This window comes from Brassica rapa, chromosome A07, assembly GCF_000309985.2.
Source record: "Brassica rapa cultivar Chiifu-401-42 chromosome A07, CAAS_Brap_v3.01, whole genome shotgun sequence".
Taxonomy (NCBI): Eukaryota; Viridiplantae; Streptophyta; class Magnoliopsida; order Brassicales; family Brassicaceae; genus Brassica; species Brassica rapa.
In genome coordinates this window covers 27,998,251-28,016,877 of record NC_024801.2, presented here as the reverse complement: position 1 = coordinate 28,016,877, position 18,627 = coordinate 27,998,251, and the positions used below count along the sequence as shown (strand labels likewise).

At 30.6% G+C, this 18,627-nt stretch overlaps 3 protein-coding genes across 3 annotated transcripts; 2 read left to right on the top strand and 1 right to left on the bottom strand.

The window, feature by feature from the left end:
• Positions 1-39: 39 nt before the first annotated feature.
• LOC103832321 (VQ motif-containing protein 10) lies at positions 40-5,161 on the bottom strand. The gene is made up of 2 exons (XM_033275428.1): positions 2,434-5,161; positions 40-1,017 (listed from the first exon to the last, which is right to left on the bottom strand). The coding sequence occupies exon 1, from the start codon at positions 3,084-3,086 to the stop codon at positions 2,772-2,774; it is 315 nt and encodes a 104-aa protein (XP_033131319.1). The 5' UTR covers positions 3,087-5,161; the 3' UTR covers positions 40-1,017; positions 2,434-2,771.
• Positions 5,162-9,563: 4,402 nt separating this feature from the next.
• Positions 9,564-12,067, top strand: LOC103832320 (exopolygalacturonase). The gene is made up of 3 exons (XM_009108299.3): positions 9,564-10,577; positions 10,664-11,491; positions 11,574-12,067. Exons 1-3 carry the CDS (start codon positions 10,431-10,433, stop codon positions 11,799-11,801), a joined length of 1,203 nt encoding a protein of 400 aa, XP_009106547.1. The 5' UTR covers positions 9,564-10,430; the 3' UTR covers positions 11,802-12,067.
• A 3,010-nt stretch (positions 12,068-15,077) lies between these two features.
• On the top strand, positions 15,078-18,516 carry LOC103832319 (9-cis-epoxycarotenoid dioxygenase NCED9, chloroplastic). The gene has a single exon (XM_009108298.3). The coding sequence runs from the start codon at positions 16,188-16,190 to the stop codon at positions 18,324-18,326; it is 2,139 nt and encodes a 712-aa protein (XP_009106546.2). The 5' UTR covers positions 15,078-16,187; the 3' UTR covers positions 18,327-18,516.
• The last annotated feature ends 111 nt before the right edge of the window (positions 18,517-18,627 follow it).

Here is an 18,627-nt window from a genome sequence, read left to right as displayed (position 1 = left end):
AGTGAGACGGGAAGAAAAAAAAAGGTAATTTGTGTTTTCCCCCAATTTTCCAAACCCTAGACATTTAAGTTTATTGGGCCGCCCATTGTCCAAGTGGTTAAGCCCAATGTTGTCCATTGATATAATTGGGTTCACCCATCTGGACAAATTTTAATTATGGTTTAATCTGGGTCTGTCCATTTTGGACCATATCGATTTGGACACGGGCCACCCATTTATAGCCCGCCCATTTGACATCTCTAGTTTTTTGGTTTGTTGACCGGGGAAAGATTAGAATATACGAATCTTGAGAAGACGGTTTTGTCTTAAGCACCCGAGTTCGGTCTGAATAATCTTTGTCCGTTTTATCCGTTTCTTAATTGTACGTTTGTTTGTCGCGTTATCGTAATTAAAATCTAATATTTCTAATTTAATTTCAAATTAAATAATCGATATGGAAAAATAAAGTTAGTATTATCTTTGACGGTATTATTTGTACGAGGATTTACTTTTTTTTTAAATCGAATTATTGTTCAAAGTTTGGTGATGTTTTAAAATTAGCTTGGTCGGCGTTGGTGTTACGTTTGATTGATATTTTTTTTATAAAATGTACTCCATGACAAAACTGCTTAGGGGATTATATTAGTTTCTAATAAGTTTTTTAGAGATTATAGTTTTTTTGACGTATAAATTTTCTAATAATCGTTGAATCAACCCCTATGATTAACAACAATATGAGACGGATAAAATCGTGTGTGTTTGGGATGATATAAAATAAATGGTTCAACAAACGCAAAACCGGTTAAGGTTGGTAAGAGGGGGTCAACAATGGGTTTTGTTGCTATTTGCCTCAACCATTTACGCATTTACACGACCCTCTTTTCATATATAAACACAAAAAGATTAGTTCACATTATTTGGTTGTTGTGAACTATAACATGTTGGAATTTAAAAATTGTAAAAGCTTGTTCAAAGAATATTATGGTACCATGATCTTTAAAATTGTTTTATTGGTTTCTCTACACATGAAAAGTATCCCTTATATATTAAAGGAGAAGCATTGTAATAAATGCATTCACACTATAATAGACACGTGGCAGCCTCACAATGATTTGATAATAAATATGCTAATGCGTTCACACTATATTCATAAATGTGTTCACACTATATACTTTGTATTTTTAATATAAAACTCATATGCATAGTTCGAATAAAACTTTGGATTTTTCGTTTCGAATCAAAACAAATAACGAATCAAAATCTAAACTATATATATATATTATTTTTATTGTTTACGGATAAAGTCAGGCAAAATATTTCTAAATTTTGATTCGATTCGTTATCCGTTTTGATTTGAACCAAAAAAATATGGATATCCGTAACTCTACGAAACAAATCAGTTACTAAAATACAATTAAAAAAAACAAATCACAAATTCCAATATTTTTATGAACGAATATCAAATTCGATCTGTTATATGCATATATATACATATATGTACAGAATTATATATATATATATTATAGTTTATATAAGTTTACAATATTTTATGAATTAAATTTATTATAATAGGTATTAAAGTTTAAAAAGTTAAATAATATTTTATTTGTAATAAAATGTTACTATTAAATTTTTCAATGATTTTATAAATTTTATTTTATTTACAGATCAAATAGGATATTCTTTAAAATTCTAAATCATTTCGGTTATCAGAGTCAACGACTATCCAGGTGTCTAAAGATTGAATCGACTTGAATGCCTCCATATACCCAGATATTCGATCTGTGCTCACCTCTATTTACGGATACAATTGATTTTTCTTTATATGAAAAAAATTCACTAATGTCAAGGCCTTTTTTATTTTTAATTAATTTTAATTTTATCTTTCATGTATTATTTAGAACAAAAATGTCATTTACTATTAATTAACAATATATTTATATATTTGTCATTTATTCTTATATACTTTTACATACACATACATGTGCACCTTGATTTGAGCACCTTATAAGTATTTACCACCACTGAAGTATCTATTTTTTTTTGGAAGTTGAATTTTTTTTCCTTAATGCTTCTTTCACTACCGACCAAATTGTAGTGAAATGATTTGTCTTAATAATTTTCTTTTCTTTTTCTTGAACTATTATCTGCTTACAAACTATAATATGAAACCATTGGTTCGACATGACAATTATCTAAAATTTATAACATGAAAATAAAAAAATAATAGTAATTTTTGGTTTTTACCAAGAAAACTAAAAAATCAAACATTCTAACAGAACAAACCAAAATAAATATTAATTTAAAGTAATAGTTATATTTTAGGTGATTAAAAACCAAAAAAATAACTTAAAACCGAACCGATATCTAGACTAAACAAATTTAATGTGTTTTATTAAAAATAACAAAACTAATAATTACATTCCGCGCAATGCGCAGATTATTACCTAGTACATTAAATATAATCGTCTGTATGAGTTTTAAACTCAAATTTTAGAAATTCCATTTTAGCACATCAACAAACGCAACTCTTTTGGGCTTAATGGGCTATTAAACAACAAGCCTAAGCTGTAAGCCTGTAACCCCGTTCAAAATTTTTAAAAATGAGCCGTATTATAGTTGATCAATTCATACTATCCTTTCCAAAATAAAATCTTCGCAACTGGACCTAATCTCAAGCGTGACGATCCACTTAAGGAGATGATTACCATTATTTTGGATGAAGCATATATTTGAATTTGAGAAGAAAAAGAAGAAGATTAAACTATTAACATAGAATTCAGTTTAATGACTCAACTTTCAGACCATAGCTTATACAATTCCTCCATGGGAGGCATCTCCTTGAAAAACCTATTAAACTCCGTCGTCGTCTCCGCTCCTCCGCCGTCGTAGGGTCGTCTCGAATCTTCACCGACTCTGTTACCTCCACCGTAACAACGGTCGTCGGAAGTGGATGGAGACTCGAAAGGACCGGCGGCGACTATGGCATCTTTACCTGTGAGTTCTTGAACAACATTTTTGAAGCTACGAGCATCGGTCTCAACGTACTGTGTGTTAATGAACACAACTTTCATTGGCTCCGACTTCGTCTTTCCTCTTTCAGACATTATTAAATTGATCAACTTAAGGGAAAACAAAAACAAAATCTGAGAGTTATTAGTGTTGATGACGATGATGATCAATTAAGTTGTGGCTCTCCAGATGTTTGTGATTTTATATGCCTACTTGTTTGTAAATATATAGAGAGATATGTGAACCATAATCATATGACAAATCTATCTTTGTGGGGCGGGCACTGGAGTGAGTCAATTATTCAAAAACAATTTTATTATCCTATCCGGTCCTACATGAAATATAAATAACGAACTAGTTTAAAAAAAAAAATATTATGCCATGATGAATTCTCGTCCGATATATGTCATTTGTCGTAGTAGTTGAATTTCCTAATTATTTTATTGGTCGAACGATGTTTAGTGATTTTTATCTAGTTCTAGAAATGCTTACGATTGAGGGTTTTCTGACTATATGGACTTCAAATTTTTATACTGCTGTTATTTATAAATGAAATGACTAATACAAATTTTCTATAAGAGTTTAACAGCTACACTAGTCAAGAAACAATCTAACGAAAACAACAGAAAAGTGTGCATATAACTTAATCGGTCCAGACAAAAGTCTTGATTAGTATTGAAACATAGTATTAAATCCTTAAACGAAAAAGTTTTGTTGGGTGAATAGAATTAAGTATGTATAGTATATGTATATAGCATATTTACAAAATATGCATGAAAGGACAATCTATATCAAATACCAATCGTAATCACATGGCTTCCAGTTTTGCAAAAATACAAACTCTTTCATCGTTGAGACATATTGACCGTTAACATAACGCAGCAGTCCAGCACTCCAGCAGCCTTCACGGACCAAACATTTAATTTTCATATCACTATTACTATCTAAAAATATTAACTTTACCAGAAATCATATTTTTTAGTCGGGTCAAAGCACACCTTCTTTGATGAAACCATATAACATCACGAATGCAGCCTTAGAAAAAAATTATAGAAATCTTAGAAAGTATTTGCACGTGTTTAGAATTTGCACGTTTCCATACACTATTTTGCCAAAACAAATTAAAATTTTCTTTGATAATTATGCTTCTAGAAAATATTAACTTATTAATTATAAAAATTAACTAATTATGTGTCTCAATGATTTTTTTTATATATTTACTGTTTTGGAACAAGAAAAAATAGTATATGAAACATAGCATAATGAGGTTAAATTATTATTTTTGAAAACTGGCCTTATAATGAAGGTAAATTACTATATAATTGTACTGGATCGAAATAATCCAAACTATTATGAGGTCACTTTTGATGATTATATGCACAACGCATCTTGAGTTTACCAATTCATAACTCGATAACCATAGACACCTTTGTAACAGAGATTATAAATTCCACGATGGCCCAAGAAGTCAAGGATAAGTTACATACGAATACGATGTTTCAGGGAGAGTTTCAACGTCCTCTATTCATTTCCCTTATATTTTTGACTCATATTCATTCGCCAAATTATTTTCGCAAAATGTAAATTTGTTACCGTTTGTACGGGTTGTACCTTTGCGATGACGCTAATTACGTGTATAACGATGCAAAAAACTAAACTGAGATATAACATATCCATTTTATCATTTTTCTTTCCTATTTAAAACCACTGCATGAATATATGGGATCATTTTTTCAGGACATTAATCAGTCAATTATTATTTCGACAGAAAAACATTATTATAGTTTTAATATCACAATTATCGTAATATATTTTCAGCAACCCATGAACATCAGTACATCAGCACATACAAAGGCAAAGTCAAGATTGGCTATACCAGATCAGAGTAAGAATTTGACTAAAAATCTTGACTAACCTGCATGTTTTCTTTTTGATTTGATCCCCTTTTAGGATTGTATTAAATACTTTGATAATTTTCACAAAAAAAAAAAATTAGATTGTTTCATTTATAAGCTTTTCATCAACATATTTTTAATATTTAAATATATTTAAATTAGATCATTAAAATTACAAAATATAACTACTCATAGATATATATGTGTGTTAAGAATATTCAAGATTTTTTTTTAAAAAAAAATCAGATGAAGAAATAATCTTTTTTTTCCTTTTCTATTATTTTTAATCCTTACTAATAAAAGGGAGCTTTTGAGGCTCCATAGGGCGTCCACATCAGCGAAAAAAATTTCTCCCGAAAGATGATACATGCCATAAAATATATCTCTACTAATAAAATGGAGCTTTTGAGGCTCCATAGAGCGTCCACATCAGCGAAAAAAATTTCTCCCGAAAGATGACACGTGGCATAAAATATAGTTTTACATTTTAAAATTAATTATTTTCGAAAATTGTAAAAAATATGTAAACATACAGCATTAAAAAATGAAAAACTACATAAAACATATGTAAGATTACTATTTTTTACTCTACTAATAAAATGGAGCTTTTGAGACTCCATAGGGCGTCCACATCAGCGGAAAAAATTTCTCCCAAAAGATGACACGTGGCATAAAATATAGTTTTACATTTTAATATTAATTATTTTCGAAAATTGTAAAAAATATGTAAACATACAGCATTAAAAAATGGAAAACTACATTAAACATATGTAAGATTACTATTTTTCACTTTAAAAAAAGACGGCTTATCTCCATAATATAACATTACCGTTTTATAAAAAAAAATTATATATAATTTCGAAAATAATAAATATATGTAAAACATACAACATAAAAATGAAAATACTACATTAAACATAAATATGTTTGATTATTTGTCCAAGTTCTTCTATTAAACATTGCCGTTTTACATTAAAAATAGAAAAATACGTAAAGATTTAAACATCTATCTTAAAATATAAAATATAGACATTAACTAAATATAAAGTATAAAAAAGAGAAATACTCAATATTTAAAAAAATAAATAATAAGTAAATATTATAAATATATAAATATACGAATTATATATACAATAATAAGTAAATGCACAATTTTTTAAAAATGGAAAGAGTATATTAAATATTAAACATCTATCTTAAAATGTAAAATATAGATATTAAGTAAATAGAAAATATAAGAAAAAGAAATACACAACTTAAAAACAATGGAAAAAGTATATTAAGATTTAAACATATATCTTAAAATGTAAACTATAGATATTACGCAAATAGAAAGTATAAGAAAAGGAAATACACAATTTAAAAAAATGGAAAAAGTACATTAGTATTTAAACATCTATCTTAAAATGTAAATCAATCTTAAAATATAAAATTATTAGTAAATAGAAAGTATAAGAAATAAAAATACACAATATAAAGAAAAATAAATAATAAGTAAATATATAATATAATCTCGAAAGATGACACATGACATTAAAATATAGTTTTACATTTTAATATTACTTATTTTCGAAAATTATAAAAAATATGTAAACATACAGCATTAAAAAAATGTAAAAACTACATTAAACATATGTAAGATTACTATTTTTCACTTAAAAAAAAGACGGCTTATCTCCATAATGTAACATTACCGTTTTATAAAAAAAACAAAAAACATTATATATAATTTTGAAAATAATAAATATATGTAAAACTTACAACATAAAAATGGAAATACTACATTAAACATATGTAAGATTACCATTTTACATTTTTATTTTAAGAAAATAATATATAAACATACAACATAAAAAATGAAAAAACTACATTAAACATATGTAAGATTACCATTTTCATTTAAAAAAAAGACGGCTTATCTCCATAATGTAACATTACTATTTTGTAAAAAAACAATTATATATAATTTCGAAAATAATAAATAATATGTAAACATACAACATAAAAAATGGAAATACTACATGAAACATATGTAAAATTACCATTTTACATTTAAAAATAACAATAATATGTAAACATACAACATAAAAAAATGGAAAAACTACATTAAACATATGTAAGATTACCATTGTTCACTAAAAAAAAAGGGTTATCTTCATAATGTAACATTACCATTTTATTAAAAAAAGAAAAAAAAACATAAATATAACTATTTGACTATTTGTCCAAGTTATTCTATTAAACATTGCCGTTTTACATTAAAAATGGAAAAATACGTAAAGATTTAAACATCTATCTTAAAATATAAAATATAGACATTAACTAAATATAAAGTACAAGAAAGAGAAATACTCAATATATAGAAAAATAAATAATAAGTAAATATTATAAATATATAAATATACGAATTATATATACAATAATAAGTAAATGCACAATTTTTAAAAAATGGAAAGAGTACATTAAATATTAAACATCTATCTTAAAATGTAAAATATAGATATTAAGAAAATAGAAAGTATAAGAAAAGGAAATACACAATTTAAAAAATGGAAAAAATACATTAGTATTTAAACATCTATCTTAAAATGTAAATCAATCTTAAAATATAAAATTATTAGTAAATAGAAAGTATAAGAAATAGAAATACACAATATAAAGAAAAATAAATAATAAGTAAATATATAATATAAGTGAATACCAAATTTAAAAAATGGGAAATTACATTAAGATTTAAAAATATATATTAAAATTTAAAATATAGATATTACGTAAATAGAAAGTAAAACAAATGGAAATATACAATTTAAAAAAATGGAAAACATACATTAAGATTTAAACATCTATCTTAAAATGTAAAATAGAGATACTAAGTAAATTAAAAGTACAAGAAATGGAAATACATATACATGAAAATAAATAATAATTAAATAATGTAAATATATAATATATGAATTATATATGTAATAAGAAGTAAATACACAATTTTTTAAAAATGGAAAAAGTTAATCAAGCATTAAACATCTATCTTAAAATGTAAAATATATAATATAAGTAAATACACAATTTAAAAAATGGAAAAAGTACATTAATATTTAAATATCTATTTAAAAATATAAAATATAGATATTACGTAAATAAAAATATAAGAAATGGAAATAAACATTAAAAAAATGGAAAAAGTACATTAAGATTTAAGCATCTATCTTTAAATGTACTTCTATCTTAAAATGGTAGTAAAATATATAAAAATGGAAATACCACATTAAACAAAAAAAAATGTATAGTTTTACATCAAGAAAGTCTCTATAAAACTCATTATTCCATCCACATCAACCTCACACTATTAAGGAAAATTTCAAAGCACTCGAGCAAAAAAACGGTTTCACTATCAACTCTTGCCGTCTCAAAAACCTTTAATGACCTTGAATGAGATTTTTTTATAACAGCAAACTTTTTGTTAGGTGGATTCATTGTTGGGAAACCCGTAACTTCCAAAAGTCAAACTTATTCATGGGAATTGAATTGCTTTTCATAGACTCAAAGGTATTCTTACAAATTTAAATTAATCTAATCTATAATTTTATTGTTAATATTCATACTAACTCTTTCATGATCAAACCATTTTAGTTAATAACCATTCAAGCGTTTATCCCGAAACACTTTCTTCCTCGCCGAATCAGGTATTGGTTCATGTTGGTTTAGTATTGTTTTTGGTTTACTAACCGGTTTAGGATGGTCCTATTGTAAATATAATTTAAGTTGGTTTAGCATATATTATGTTTAAAATAACTTAAATTAAATAATAATAATATTATGCTTAAAATATAATTTTAGAGAGTTTTCAAATATAGTTTACAGAACATTATAGGTGATGAATTTAATTTATTAAATTCGTTTATTACTTAAAACTAAGTTTTTTAAAAAAACATACTGAGTTATACATATCAATGATGGATTGGTGAGTATAACATGAAGACAAAAATATAAATATCTGATTTTCAAGATAAGAAATTCAGCTTTTATTCAGATACTCGATATATAATATCTTAAATTATGTTTTAAAAAATATACATAATTTATATATATAGATTAATCTTCAAAACTTAAACTATTATATTATATATGAATAATGTTTTTAAATAAAAATAATTTCTGATTTAAAATAAAAATAAAAACAACAAATGTTTATTTTCAAATAATGGATGTAAATTACATTATACTATCATTTAACAAGTTTTAGATACGTTTTGATATATCATTATTTTTTATTTCCAGAAAACAATAAATTGTTAAACATCAATATCATCTAGGTTAAGTATACGAACAACAAAAATTCAAACATCACAAAAAATATTTACATAACCATTATAATACAATAATTTAATCAAAAATACAATTAAAAAATATTAAAAAGAATAGTTATATACTTAATATTTGAAAATAAAAGATTTTTTTGCTAAAATTATACTTACCTGGCCAAGGAGATCGACCATCTTCTTACGGATCATTCGAATGTTGAGCATGTGGTCGATCCAAAAATACTCTGCAGTTTAATAAAATCTCTAAAACATTTATTCCAACACTCAAAAGATAGTTTTGCTAAATATGATAACTAGATAGCCAATAAAATTACAAAAAAAATATTTAAATAGTAAAAAATATGTTAATTTAACGTGTTAAAATTTAAAAATAAATTTTAATTATGACATGCATTTTAACATTTATATAAATATAAATCATAGCCTTAATATAAATAATTTAACAACTTAAATTAGAAAAAAATAAAAAAATATAAATATAAATCATAGCCTTAATATTAAAACTAGTAATAGAGATGCAACAGTGATCAATGGATAACCATCGTCATATTTTGCTTTATAATTGAAAACAGATCCAAAGTAATGATTTTTGTTTACATCTAAACCATATTTCCCAAATTAAAGCATCCAAGCCCCAACACAACCAGCCCTACGATTCAATGTTTTGATGTCTTCAATTCCAATATTTAATACGTTGGGATATTTTTCCATTGTGCTAACATGTTTTTGGCAAGTGTTTTCCAAATTTGGCATGTTGTTTTATAAGCCGTAACTTAAATTCTTGCAAATTTGATATTTATTTGTAGGGAAAGGGATTTATTGATAATTTCAATCAACAATTAATCAACCAAGATTGGAACAATTTACCATATATATATACTGATATCTGTTTCAAAAAGGAAATTGCAAATAACTCATTATAGTGAATCATAAGCAAACATTAGAAAGAAATCAATTATTTGGTAGAGTTAAAGAAACAAATTAATTTGTATGGTTAATTTAGAAACAAATAAATTTGCATATAACTGAAATCAAGCCAGTCGTATATCTTCTAACCAAAATCCGGTAACGCAAATCAAGCCACTGATACAGCCAATTCTTACATTAGTATCTAGAGATCCACTGACCATTAGTAGTAGTATATAACCATCATCAAACTCTTTTATTTACATGTGTCAAAAGTCAAAGACCAACAAGTACCTTAAAGAACAAGAAGGAAGAAATGGCTAACACCGTTTGTTGTCTCACGTTAATTTTGTTCATCGCTTCTCTAGCAAGTGGCGTTTCAGCCGCTGCTTCCGCCGGAAGAATGATATTCGACGTCCGAAGCTACGGTGCTCGTGGTGACGGCAAAACAGATAACGCCATCGTACTAAATATTCTCATTTCTTAATTCAAAATTAGTGGATGGTATTGTTGATTAACTATTAACACTCGTTTGATATATTGTTGTAGGCGTTTACAAGGGCGTGGAAAGATGCGTGCCAATGGAAAGGAAGCGCTAGAGTGTTCGTACCACTCGGAACGTTCTACCTCGGCGGTGTAACATTCGCGGGACCATGCCAAAATCGCATTAGTTTCATCATCAAAGGAACTTTGTTAGCACCTAAAGATGCTAACGCAATCAAACAAGACACGTGGATTATTTTCAGGTACGTAGACTATCTCACGGTCTCGGGCGGCGGCACTCTTGACGGCCAAGGAACCAGCGCGTGGCGACTCAACGACTGCACCAGAAACCCTAACTGCCGCCCTCTACCGATGAACATTGCTTTCCAGTTCGTGAGATTCTCGAGAATCAGCCGCATCAAATCTATCAACAGCAAAATGGGCCACCTCAACTTCTTCGCCGTGGAATATTTTGAGATTACACGTGTCAGTATTAGGGCTCCTGAAGATAGCCCTAACACCGACGGGATCAAGATTGGCTCGTCGCACCACATGAAGATTCACGACGTCTTCATTGGAACCGGCGACGACTGCATCGCGATCTTGTCAGGAACCACCAACTTGGATATCTATAGTGTCAAGTGCGGACCGGGTCATGGGATCAGCGTTGGAAGCCTTGGGAGGTTTAAAGATGAGAAGAGCGTTTATGGAATATCAGTTAGGGACTCGGTCTTTACCGGTACGAGCAATGGGGTTCGTATCAAGACATGGGCTCCTTCGGCGTCACGGAACACTGTTTCGAATTTTACTTTCCAGAATCTCCAGATGATCAATGTCGGAAACCCAATCATCATAGATCAACAGTACTGTCCAAACAACCAGTGTAGCAAAAATGTAACTTCCGCGACAAGAAACCATTTTTTTAGTTTTTTTATTGAAGATTATCTAATTTGTTTTTGTCTTTGTTTGCATGCAGTCTCATTCTCAGGTTCAGATAGAAAACGTGAAGTTCAATAACATTTGGGGGACTTCGACGGACAAAGTGGCCGTGAAGTTGCAATGTAGCCAGACGGCTCCTTGCAAAGACGTTGAGCTAGCCGGAATTAACTTGGTGCACCGTGGAATTGACGGTCCAGCCACCGCGTTGTGTGAGAATGTTTCTGGCTGGACTCGTGGCAAGATTTCACCTCCTTCTTGCATTTGATTGTCATTATTTTATTTTGTTATATTTTTCATTGTAACTTTTCTAGTTCTGTCAATTTCAATATGTAACACTTTGATTATGGCATTCGTGACCTTGAGAGTCAGAGAAATGGACTTCATCTTGTCTTCTCTAAAGCTTCTTTCCAACGCCGCTAAATCTGAATTGACAAACATTTATTTTCACCGAACTCAAGCAACAGTTTACTACCTTGGAATATAAAAGCCACCACTAATCAGGGTATGTGCCTTCAAGCTGCATCGACAAAACAGAGTATATCTGATGGGTAGATTATTTCAACACACAAACTTACACTAACTACTACTATAGTTTCAACATCCCATACCAAATATTTACACTAAGTAGTTACTACTATAGTTTCAAGTTTCAACACACAAACTTATAATATGACACAATGAAACTACCTCATGCTATATAAGGTTTTAACTGATAACTGATAAGTTTAACAGTTATTCATTAAAATACCTAGAAATTAAACACAGTGAAACCAACTTCTTACACTATAAGCTATGGTTTCAAGTTTCAACACAAATGTTTATTTTCCACACAAAAAAATATGTTTGATTTTTACTGTTTAATTTTTTGACAAAGAAGTTTCACTTTGTCTCGACTGCCGACGGAAAAAACAAAAACTTTTACACGACTAATTACCAAACAATTTTAAATGGAATATAGCTCCATTATTCTCTTTTCTTTGCTGCAAATTAATTAACGTGTACGTATCACATAATGTGTGAACCACATATTTGCTTTGCTTTTCAGTGCTTCACCCACCACTTTCTATACATTTTCTGTATTTTGCTATTTTCTATGTATTCAAAGTTAATTCAGGGTGGTTGTCAAAAAAAAAGAGTTAATTCAGGGTGAATTATGTGAATACAAGTAATACTTAATCTACATATACATTCACCTTACATCACGTACAATCAGAACATATAAACTAATCTGATTGTAATTGGATACCTAACTGATTGTTTATCAGTTATATATATACGTGTAGTAACTGCAGCTAGGATCAAGTATATTTGATACCCTAATGACGAATATTTACATCAATTGCAAGGAGTATTAATGTTGACAACAAAATATACTAATGAATATTAGGATCAAAATTATTTTGCATGATATATAATGCATAATATTTACATTAATACTGCAGAATATAGTTAGTTGTACCATTTTTATTCGCTTATACAGCATTGGTAACATTCGGATCGGTCCAATCCAATCATGAACTGGCTTGTACATATTATGGTTGGTTTGGAGGCACTGATAAGATTCTTTTTATTAAAAAAACTTTAACTTAGGGTTTTTGATTCTCGATTGTGAAAAAATGAAAAAAAAAACATTTTAGTTAATTAATAGCTAAAATATTTTTGTAAATAATGTGGTTGAAGCAAGACAAAACTAGTCCAAAATTTTGTTGAAACCCAAACATAATTAATATATTTTTCCACAACATAACTAATATGATAAAATCATAATTTTATAACTTTTTTTTATTGACACTTAATTTTCAAACATACTAAACTGAATTTGTTTTTAGCGACTATTTGCGTATGTGTAATGTATTATTAATTTATGATCGTTCCATAAGGGGATCTTATAATTGTGAGTCCATCAGTCCATGTGAGTAGTTTCAACCTAGAAAGTGATGGACATTATCACCTATAGCACACATGAGAGAACGGGAATTTTCACGTTTTGAATTACACCACCCTCTCATGCCTAACGAGTATCTTTATGCATGGACCCATTACTCCTTTACTTGTCTCATCATATCTTAGTTACATACTAATCATATGCTAAAGTCATTTGTATTTGTACGTATCTGTATAGTTAGATTATGGTTATAGATGCAGCGCTCAGCTAGTACATATATTTAAAGCTACTAATTAATCATTGGACGAAGACCGACCAACATGTTACTTTAGTTATGCGATAATTTATTTCCATCAATGTGAATACAAATAATATATATAAACTATATTCAGTATCATCAACTGATTAAAGAGATCATATGAAACCATTTACGTATAGCATATGCTTAATCCAATAAATGAGGTAGACAGTGCCCTTCATTGATCAGAAGATCTGATACGTAGCCGACTTTTCATTTAAATAAGTTGCTAATTATGAAATTATTTGGTTTCTTGTATGATACACTTAATTATTGAATAGTTTAAACTATTTGTTAACTAAACTACTACGGTTTATGATCCGAACTCGATTATTATATCAAAAACATCGCTAGAACGCATGTCTCGGAGAATTTTATAATCTCAGTGAAAGCAATTTGCAGCCAAAGATCTGTGAGATCATAAAGGTTTTGGCAGTTTTTTCAGGTAAAGTCGGTTGGTCAAACTCTCGAATGCTTCCACAATTCCATGCTATAGGCCTATAGCCTATAGCCTATATGACATATTGATATAGTGTATATTAATTTGTATACACTCTTTTTGGTAGTGTATATTAATTTATATACACACTTTTTGGTAGTGTATTACAATAATATCTCCCTATCTCCATGTATTTTTCATATGGGATACATGCTGCTTTTTGTACATGTTATCACATGATTGACATAGAAATTCGATTGCTATTATATAATTGGCAATTTAGTTTTATTAAAGCAGTCATTTCAAGCCAAAATCCATTATATAGTCTCAAATAAGTATATAATTTTGGGCATTATATCCAAAGTTTCTCAACAAGGTTTAGTAGGTTCAGATAAGTTAACAAATAACAAGCAACGACCATGTTACTCCTAATAATGGTCTTGCGAGCTAATCATAAAGTGAGTTTGTTGCTAGTTGAATTAATTAATGGTGATTGTTGGACCAACCGTATCCTACCTTTCAATGGATTTCAGTAAATTTATAGGCACTATTCATCTATATGACCAAGATTTTAAGTTATAATACTTTTTGTCATTTGTATATATTTGGTTTATGCATGTGCTGCTTCCATGTGGGCACATGAATTGGACTATATTGCATATTATATATACGTAACATATTGTAATTCTATACGATTAATTCTCATACATTATAGTTCAAACGTCAAACTCTTCTGGTTAGGGAAAACATATATATATATATATATATATATATATATATATATATATATATATATATATGTGGTTTATATATGCGTAATTTTCGAAGTATAGCCATAAAAAAACAATCCATTTTGGTGCTCGAGGTGGTAAGCATTACGACGCGTAATCTTTAAATTATAAGATAAAACTTTCGATTCAAAACCTGGTATCCATTTTTCTTCGATTACATTATATGTTTCTCCATAAAATTCACGAATCGAATATTTTATTTTCCAACTCAACTCCCTTATTACAATAGGGAGTTAAGCTTATAAATCTGTTGTGAAAATGGGGCATCTAATCATACATGATATTTGTAATTCAAATAAATCATTTTAGTTTAGATAAATTGAATTGATTTTATCTCCCATCTATCTCAATACAACTCACTACGAAATTAACTATAACTCTATAGGAGTTACCGACCACGGCAGAGTTCTGTCCATGTATGAATAGTAAAACGTAGGCACAAAACCAATCTTGATGACCTCTTGAAGCTAATAAACCATTTGTTTGCACATTGTGTTTAACGAATTCACGTAATATTGTTATAATATTACTTTTGCACACAAATAATGTCATAATCTCACTTAAGCAAGCAAGCCGCGTGAGGCACATTATACCTTTTTTAAAGTATATTATTTAGTGACCAGAATGATGTTTGGGCACCATATTTATGTAATCTCCAGTAAGAACGCAAAGATTTCTACAAAAATTTAGTTATATTATTTGCTTAGATTTATGGAAGTTTCAAGTCACAAAATGGGGAAGATGCAACTTAAAGTTGGATGTGAAGGCAACACCGCGTCTTAATTAAAAAGCCAATCCCCACTTCCATTAGCCGTGAAACACCAAACCTTATGGCTTTTTTAATCTCTAAATATCCACATGTTTATTATATATATGCATGCTCATTTTTATGATGTCCAATTAATAACATATACATACATATTTATTTTCTAACTGAATGAAGATTCACGTAGGTTCGTCGAAAGAGTTAAGTTGAACACGAGATACTTTCATATTACCTCACACCTAAGTTTTAGAAAGTGAAATTATAAAAATACTACAAGCACTTAGAAGTTAAAAACTAACGATTGCTATAATTTATAGGCGTAATTCATAAACAAGGAGTTAACATATAAAAATTTCGTTCTTTCATTTTTGTTGTTGAACTGATAAATTATTTGAACACCTGAATTTAATATACCCACAAAGATATAATCCTTAGTATATATGATTTGATGAATCTAATGTCTTAAAAACTTATGAAATTTCATTTGAATAAGGACAAATTAATATTAAACAAAAATCATATTTCTTTCTGTGACAAACAACCAGCAAAATCAGGATCATCAGATCATAAACACAAGACACATGTAAGAATGACAAAGCAAAGAGGCAATAGTACCCTTCTCTCTTCCTTGCATATATATATAAAACCTCATCTCCCTTGTTTTAGCAATATACTCACTCACATCTCTCTCTCTCTCTCTCTAACACACAAACACAAAGAATATGGACAAAACACAAACTTGGTCTTGAAGAAAACCCCAAAACGCAGCGTTTTATCAGAAAAACCAAAGAATCAGTCGATCATGGCTTCTACTTCTACTACCTTACTTCCTTCTACTCCAACCCAGTTTCTTGATCGTTCTTTAAGACACAATCTTCAATCTCTATCATTCTCCTCTTCGCCAACACTCGGAAACAAGAAACTAAACCCCTGTTCTGTTTCCTCCTCCAACAACAAAACCTTCTCCATCTCGTCTTCTCTCCAGTCTCCGGCGACATATCAACCACCGTCTTGGAAGAAACTATGCAACGACGTCGCCTCCTTGATCACCAAAACAACGAGTCACAACCCGATACAGAGAACCGCCGCTACGATCTTAGACGCGGTGGAGAACGCCATGGTCTCCCACGAGCGCCGCCGTCATCCGCTCCCTAAAACGGCGGACCCCGCCGTGCAAATTGCCGGAAACTTCTTCCCGGTCCCGGAGCAGCCGGTTAAGCACAACCTTCCGGTGACGGGAACAGTGCCAGAGTGTATCCAAGGAGTCTACGTCAGAAACGGAGCTAATCCGCTTCACAAACCGATCTCCGGCCACCATTTTTTCGACGGAGACGGTATGATTCACGCGGTCCGGTTTAATAACGGTTCGGTTAGTTATTCATGCCGGTTTACCGAAACAAACCGGTTTGTTCAAGAGCGAGAACTGGGCCGGTCTGTTTTCCCCAAAGCGATAGGAGAGCTTCACGGACACTTGGGGATCGCTAAGCTAATGCTATTTAACGCACGTGGGCTATTCGGTTTACTCGACCCGACCCAAGGACTCGGCGTGGCTAACGCCGGTTTAGTCTATTTCAACGGTCATCTCTTAGCAATGTCCGAAGACGATTTACCGTACCACGTAAAAGTCACCCAAACCGGAGATTTAGAAACCTCGGGCCGGTACGATTTCGACGGTCAGCTAAAATCGACAATGATCGCCCACCCGAAACTCGACCCGGAAACCCGCGAGCTATTCGCTCTCAGCTACGACGTCGTTTCGAAGCCTTACTTAAAATACTTCAGATTCTCATCGGACGGTCAAAAATCCCCCGACGTCGAGATCCCGCTCGACCAACCGACAATGATCCACGACTTCGCGATCACCGAGAACTTCGTCGTGGTCCCCGACCAGCAAGTGGTGTTCAGGCTACCGGAGATGATCCGCGGCGGCTCCCCGGTGGTTTACGACAAAAACAAGAAATCAAGATTCGGTGTTTTGGACAAATACGCTGAAGACGCTTCGTCGATGCGGTGGATCGAAGTGGAAGACTGCTTCTGTTTCCATCTCTGGAACGCTTGGGAAGAGGCGGAGACAGACGAGGTTGTCGTGATCGGGTCATGCATGACGCCACCCGACTCGATATTCAACGAACACGACGAAACACTTCAGAGTGTTTTGTCGGAGATAAGACTAAACCTGAGAACAGGGGAGTCCACGCGTCGGCCGGTTATCTCCGAGGAATTAAATCTCGAAGCCGGTATGGTAAACCGGAATCTTTTAGGTAGGAAAACCCGGTTTGCGTACCTTGCTTTAACCGAACCGTGGCCTAAAGTGTCCGGTTTCGCGAAAGTGGACTTATCGACAGGAGAGGTTCAGAAATATATATACGGTGACGGGAAATATGGAGGAGAGCCTCTGTTTATGCCAGAGGGTTCCAGTTACGCCGGAGAGGGCGGTGGTTACGTTATGGTGTTTGTTCACGACGAGGAGAATGTGAGATCTGAACTACAAATCATAAATGCAGGTAGTCTGAAGCTTGAAGCTACGGTTACGCTTCCATCGAGAGTTCCTTATGGTTTCCACGGAACTTTTATCAGTAATGAAGATTTATTGAAGCAAGCTTTGTGTTAATCTCAGATTAACATTTTAGGTTTTTTAAAAAAATATTATAAATGTTATATAGTCTATGAGAATTGTTGCCTGAGGGATTGTTGTGCATTAGTCCCCGGGGTCGAATCTCTTCATTTTTTTTTGTGTGGATGTGTATAATTAATATTTAAACCAATTAGAGAATTAATTACAAGCTGAAGCTGACACAAAAGAGTTGAATGACATTTGAGTATAAATTTGAGCATAATTTACCCAAGAAGATGATTATGGTTATGAAATAATTAAAAGGTGGGGAACATTGTTTTGTGCAGACCGACTAAAA

Coding starts and splice junctions, on each gene's coding strand:
- LOC103832320 (XM_009108299.3), top strand. CDS start 10,431: ATGGCTAACACCGTTTGTTGTCTCACGTTAATTTTGTTCATCGCTTCT. Junction 10,578..10,663: donor GCAAAACAGATAACGCCATC/GTACTAAATATT, acceptor ATATTGTTGTAG/GCGTTTACAAGGGCGTGGAA. Junction 11,492..11,573: donor ACAACCAGTGTAGCAAAAAT/GTAACTTCCGCG, acceptor GTTTGCATGCAG/TCTCATTCTCAGGTTCAGAT.
- LOC103832319 (XM_009108298.3), top strand. CDS start 16,188: ATGAAATTTCATTTGAATAAGGACAAATTAATATTAAACAAAAATCAT.
- LOC103832321 (XM_033275428.1), bottom strand. CDS start 3,086: ATGTCTGAAAGAGGAAAGACGAAGTCGGAGCCAATGAAAGTTGTGTTC.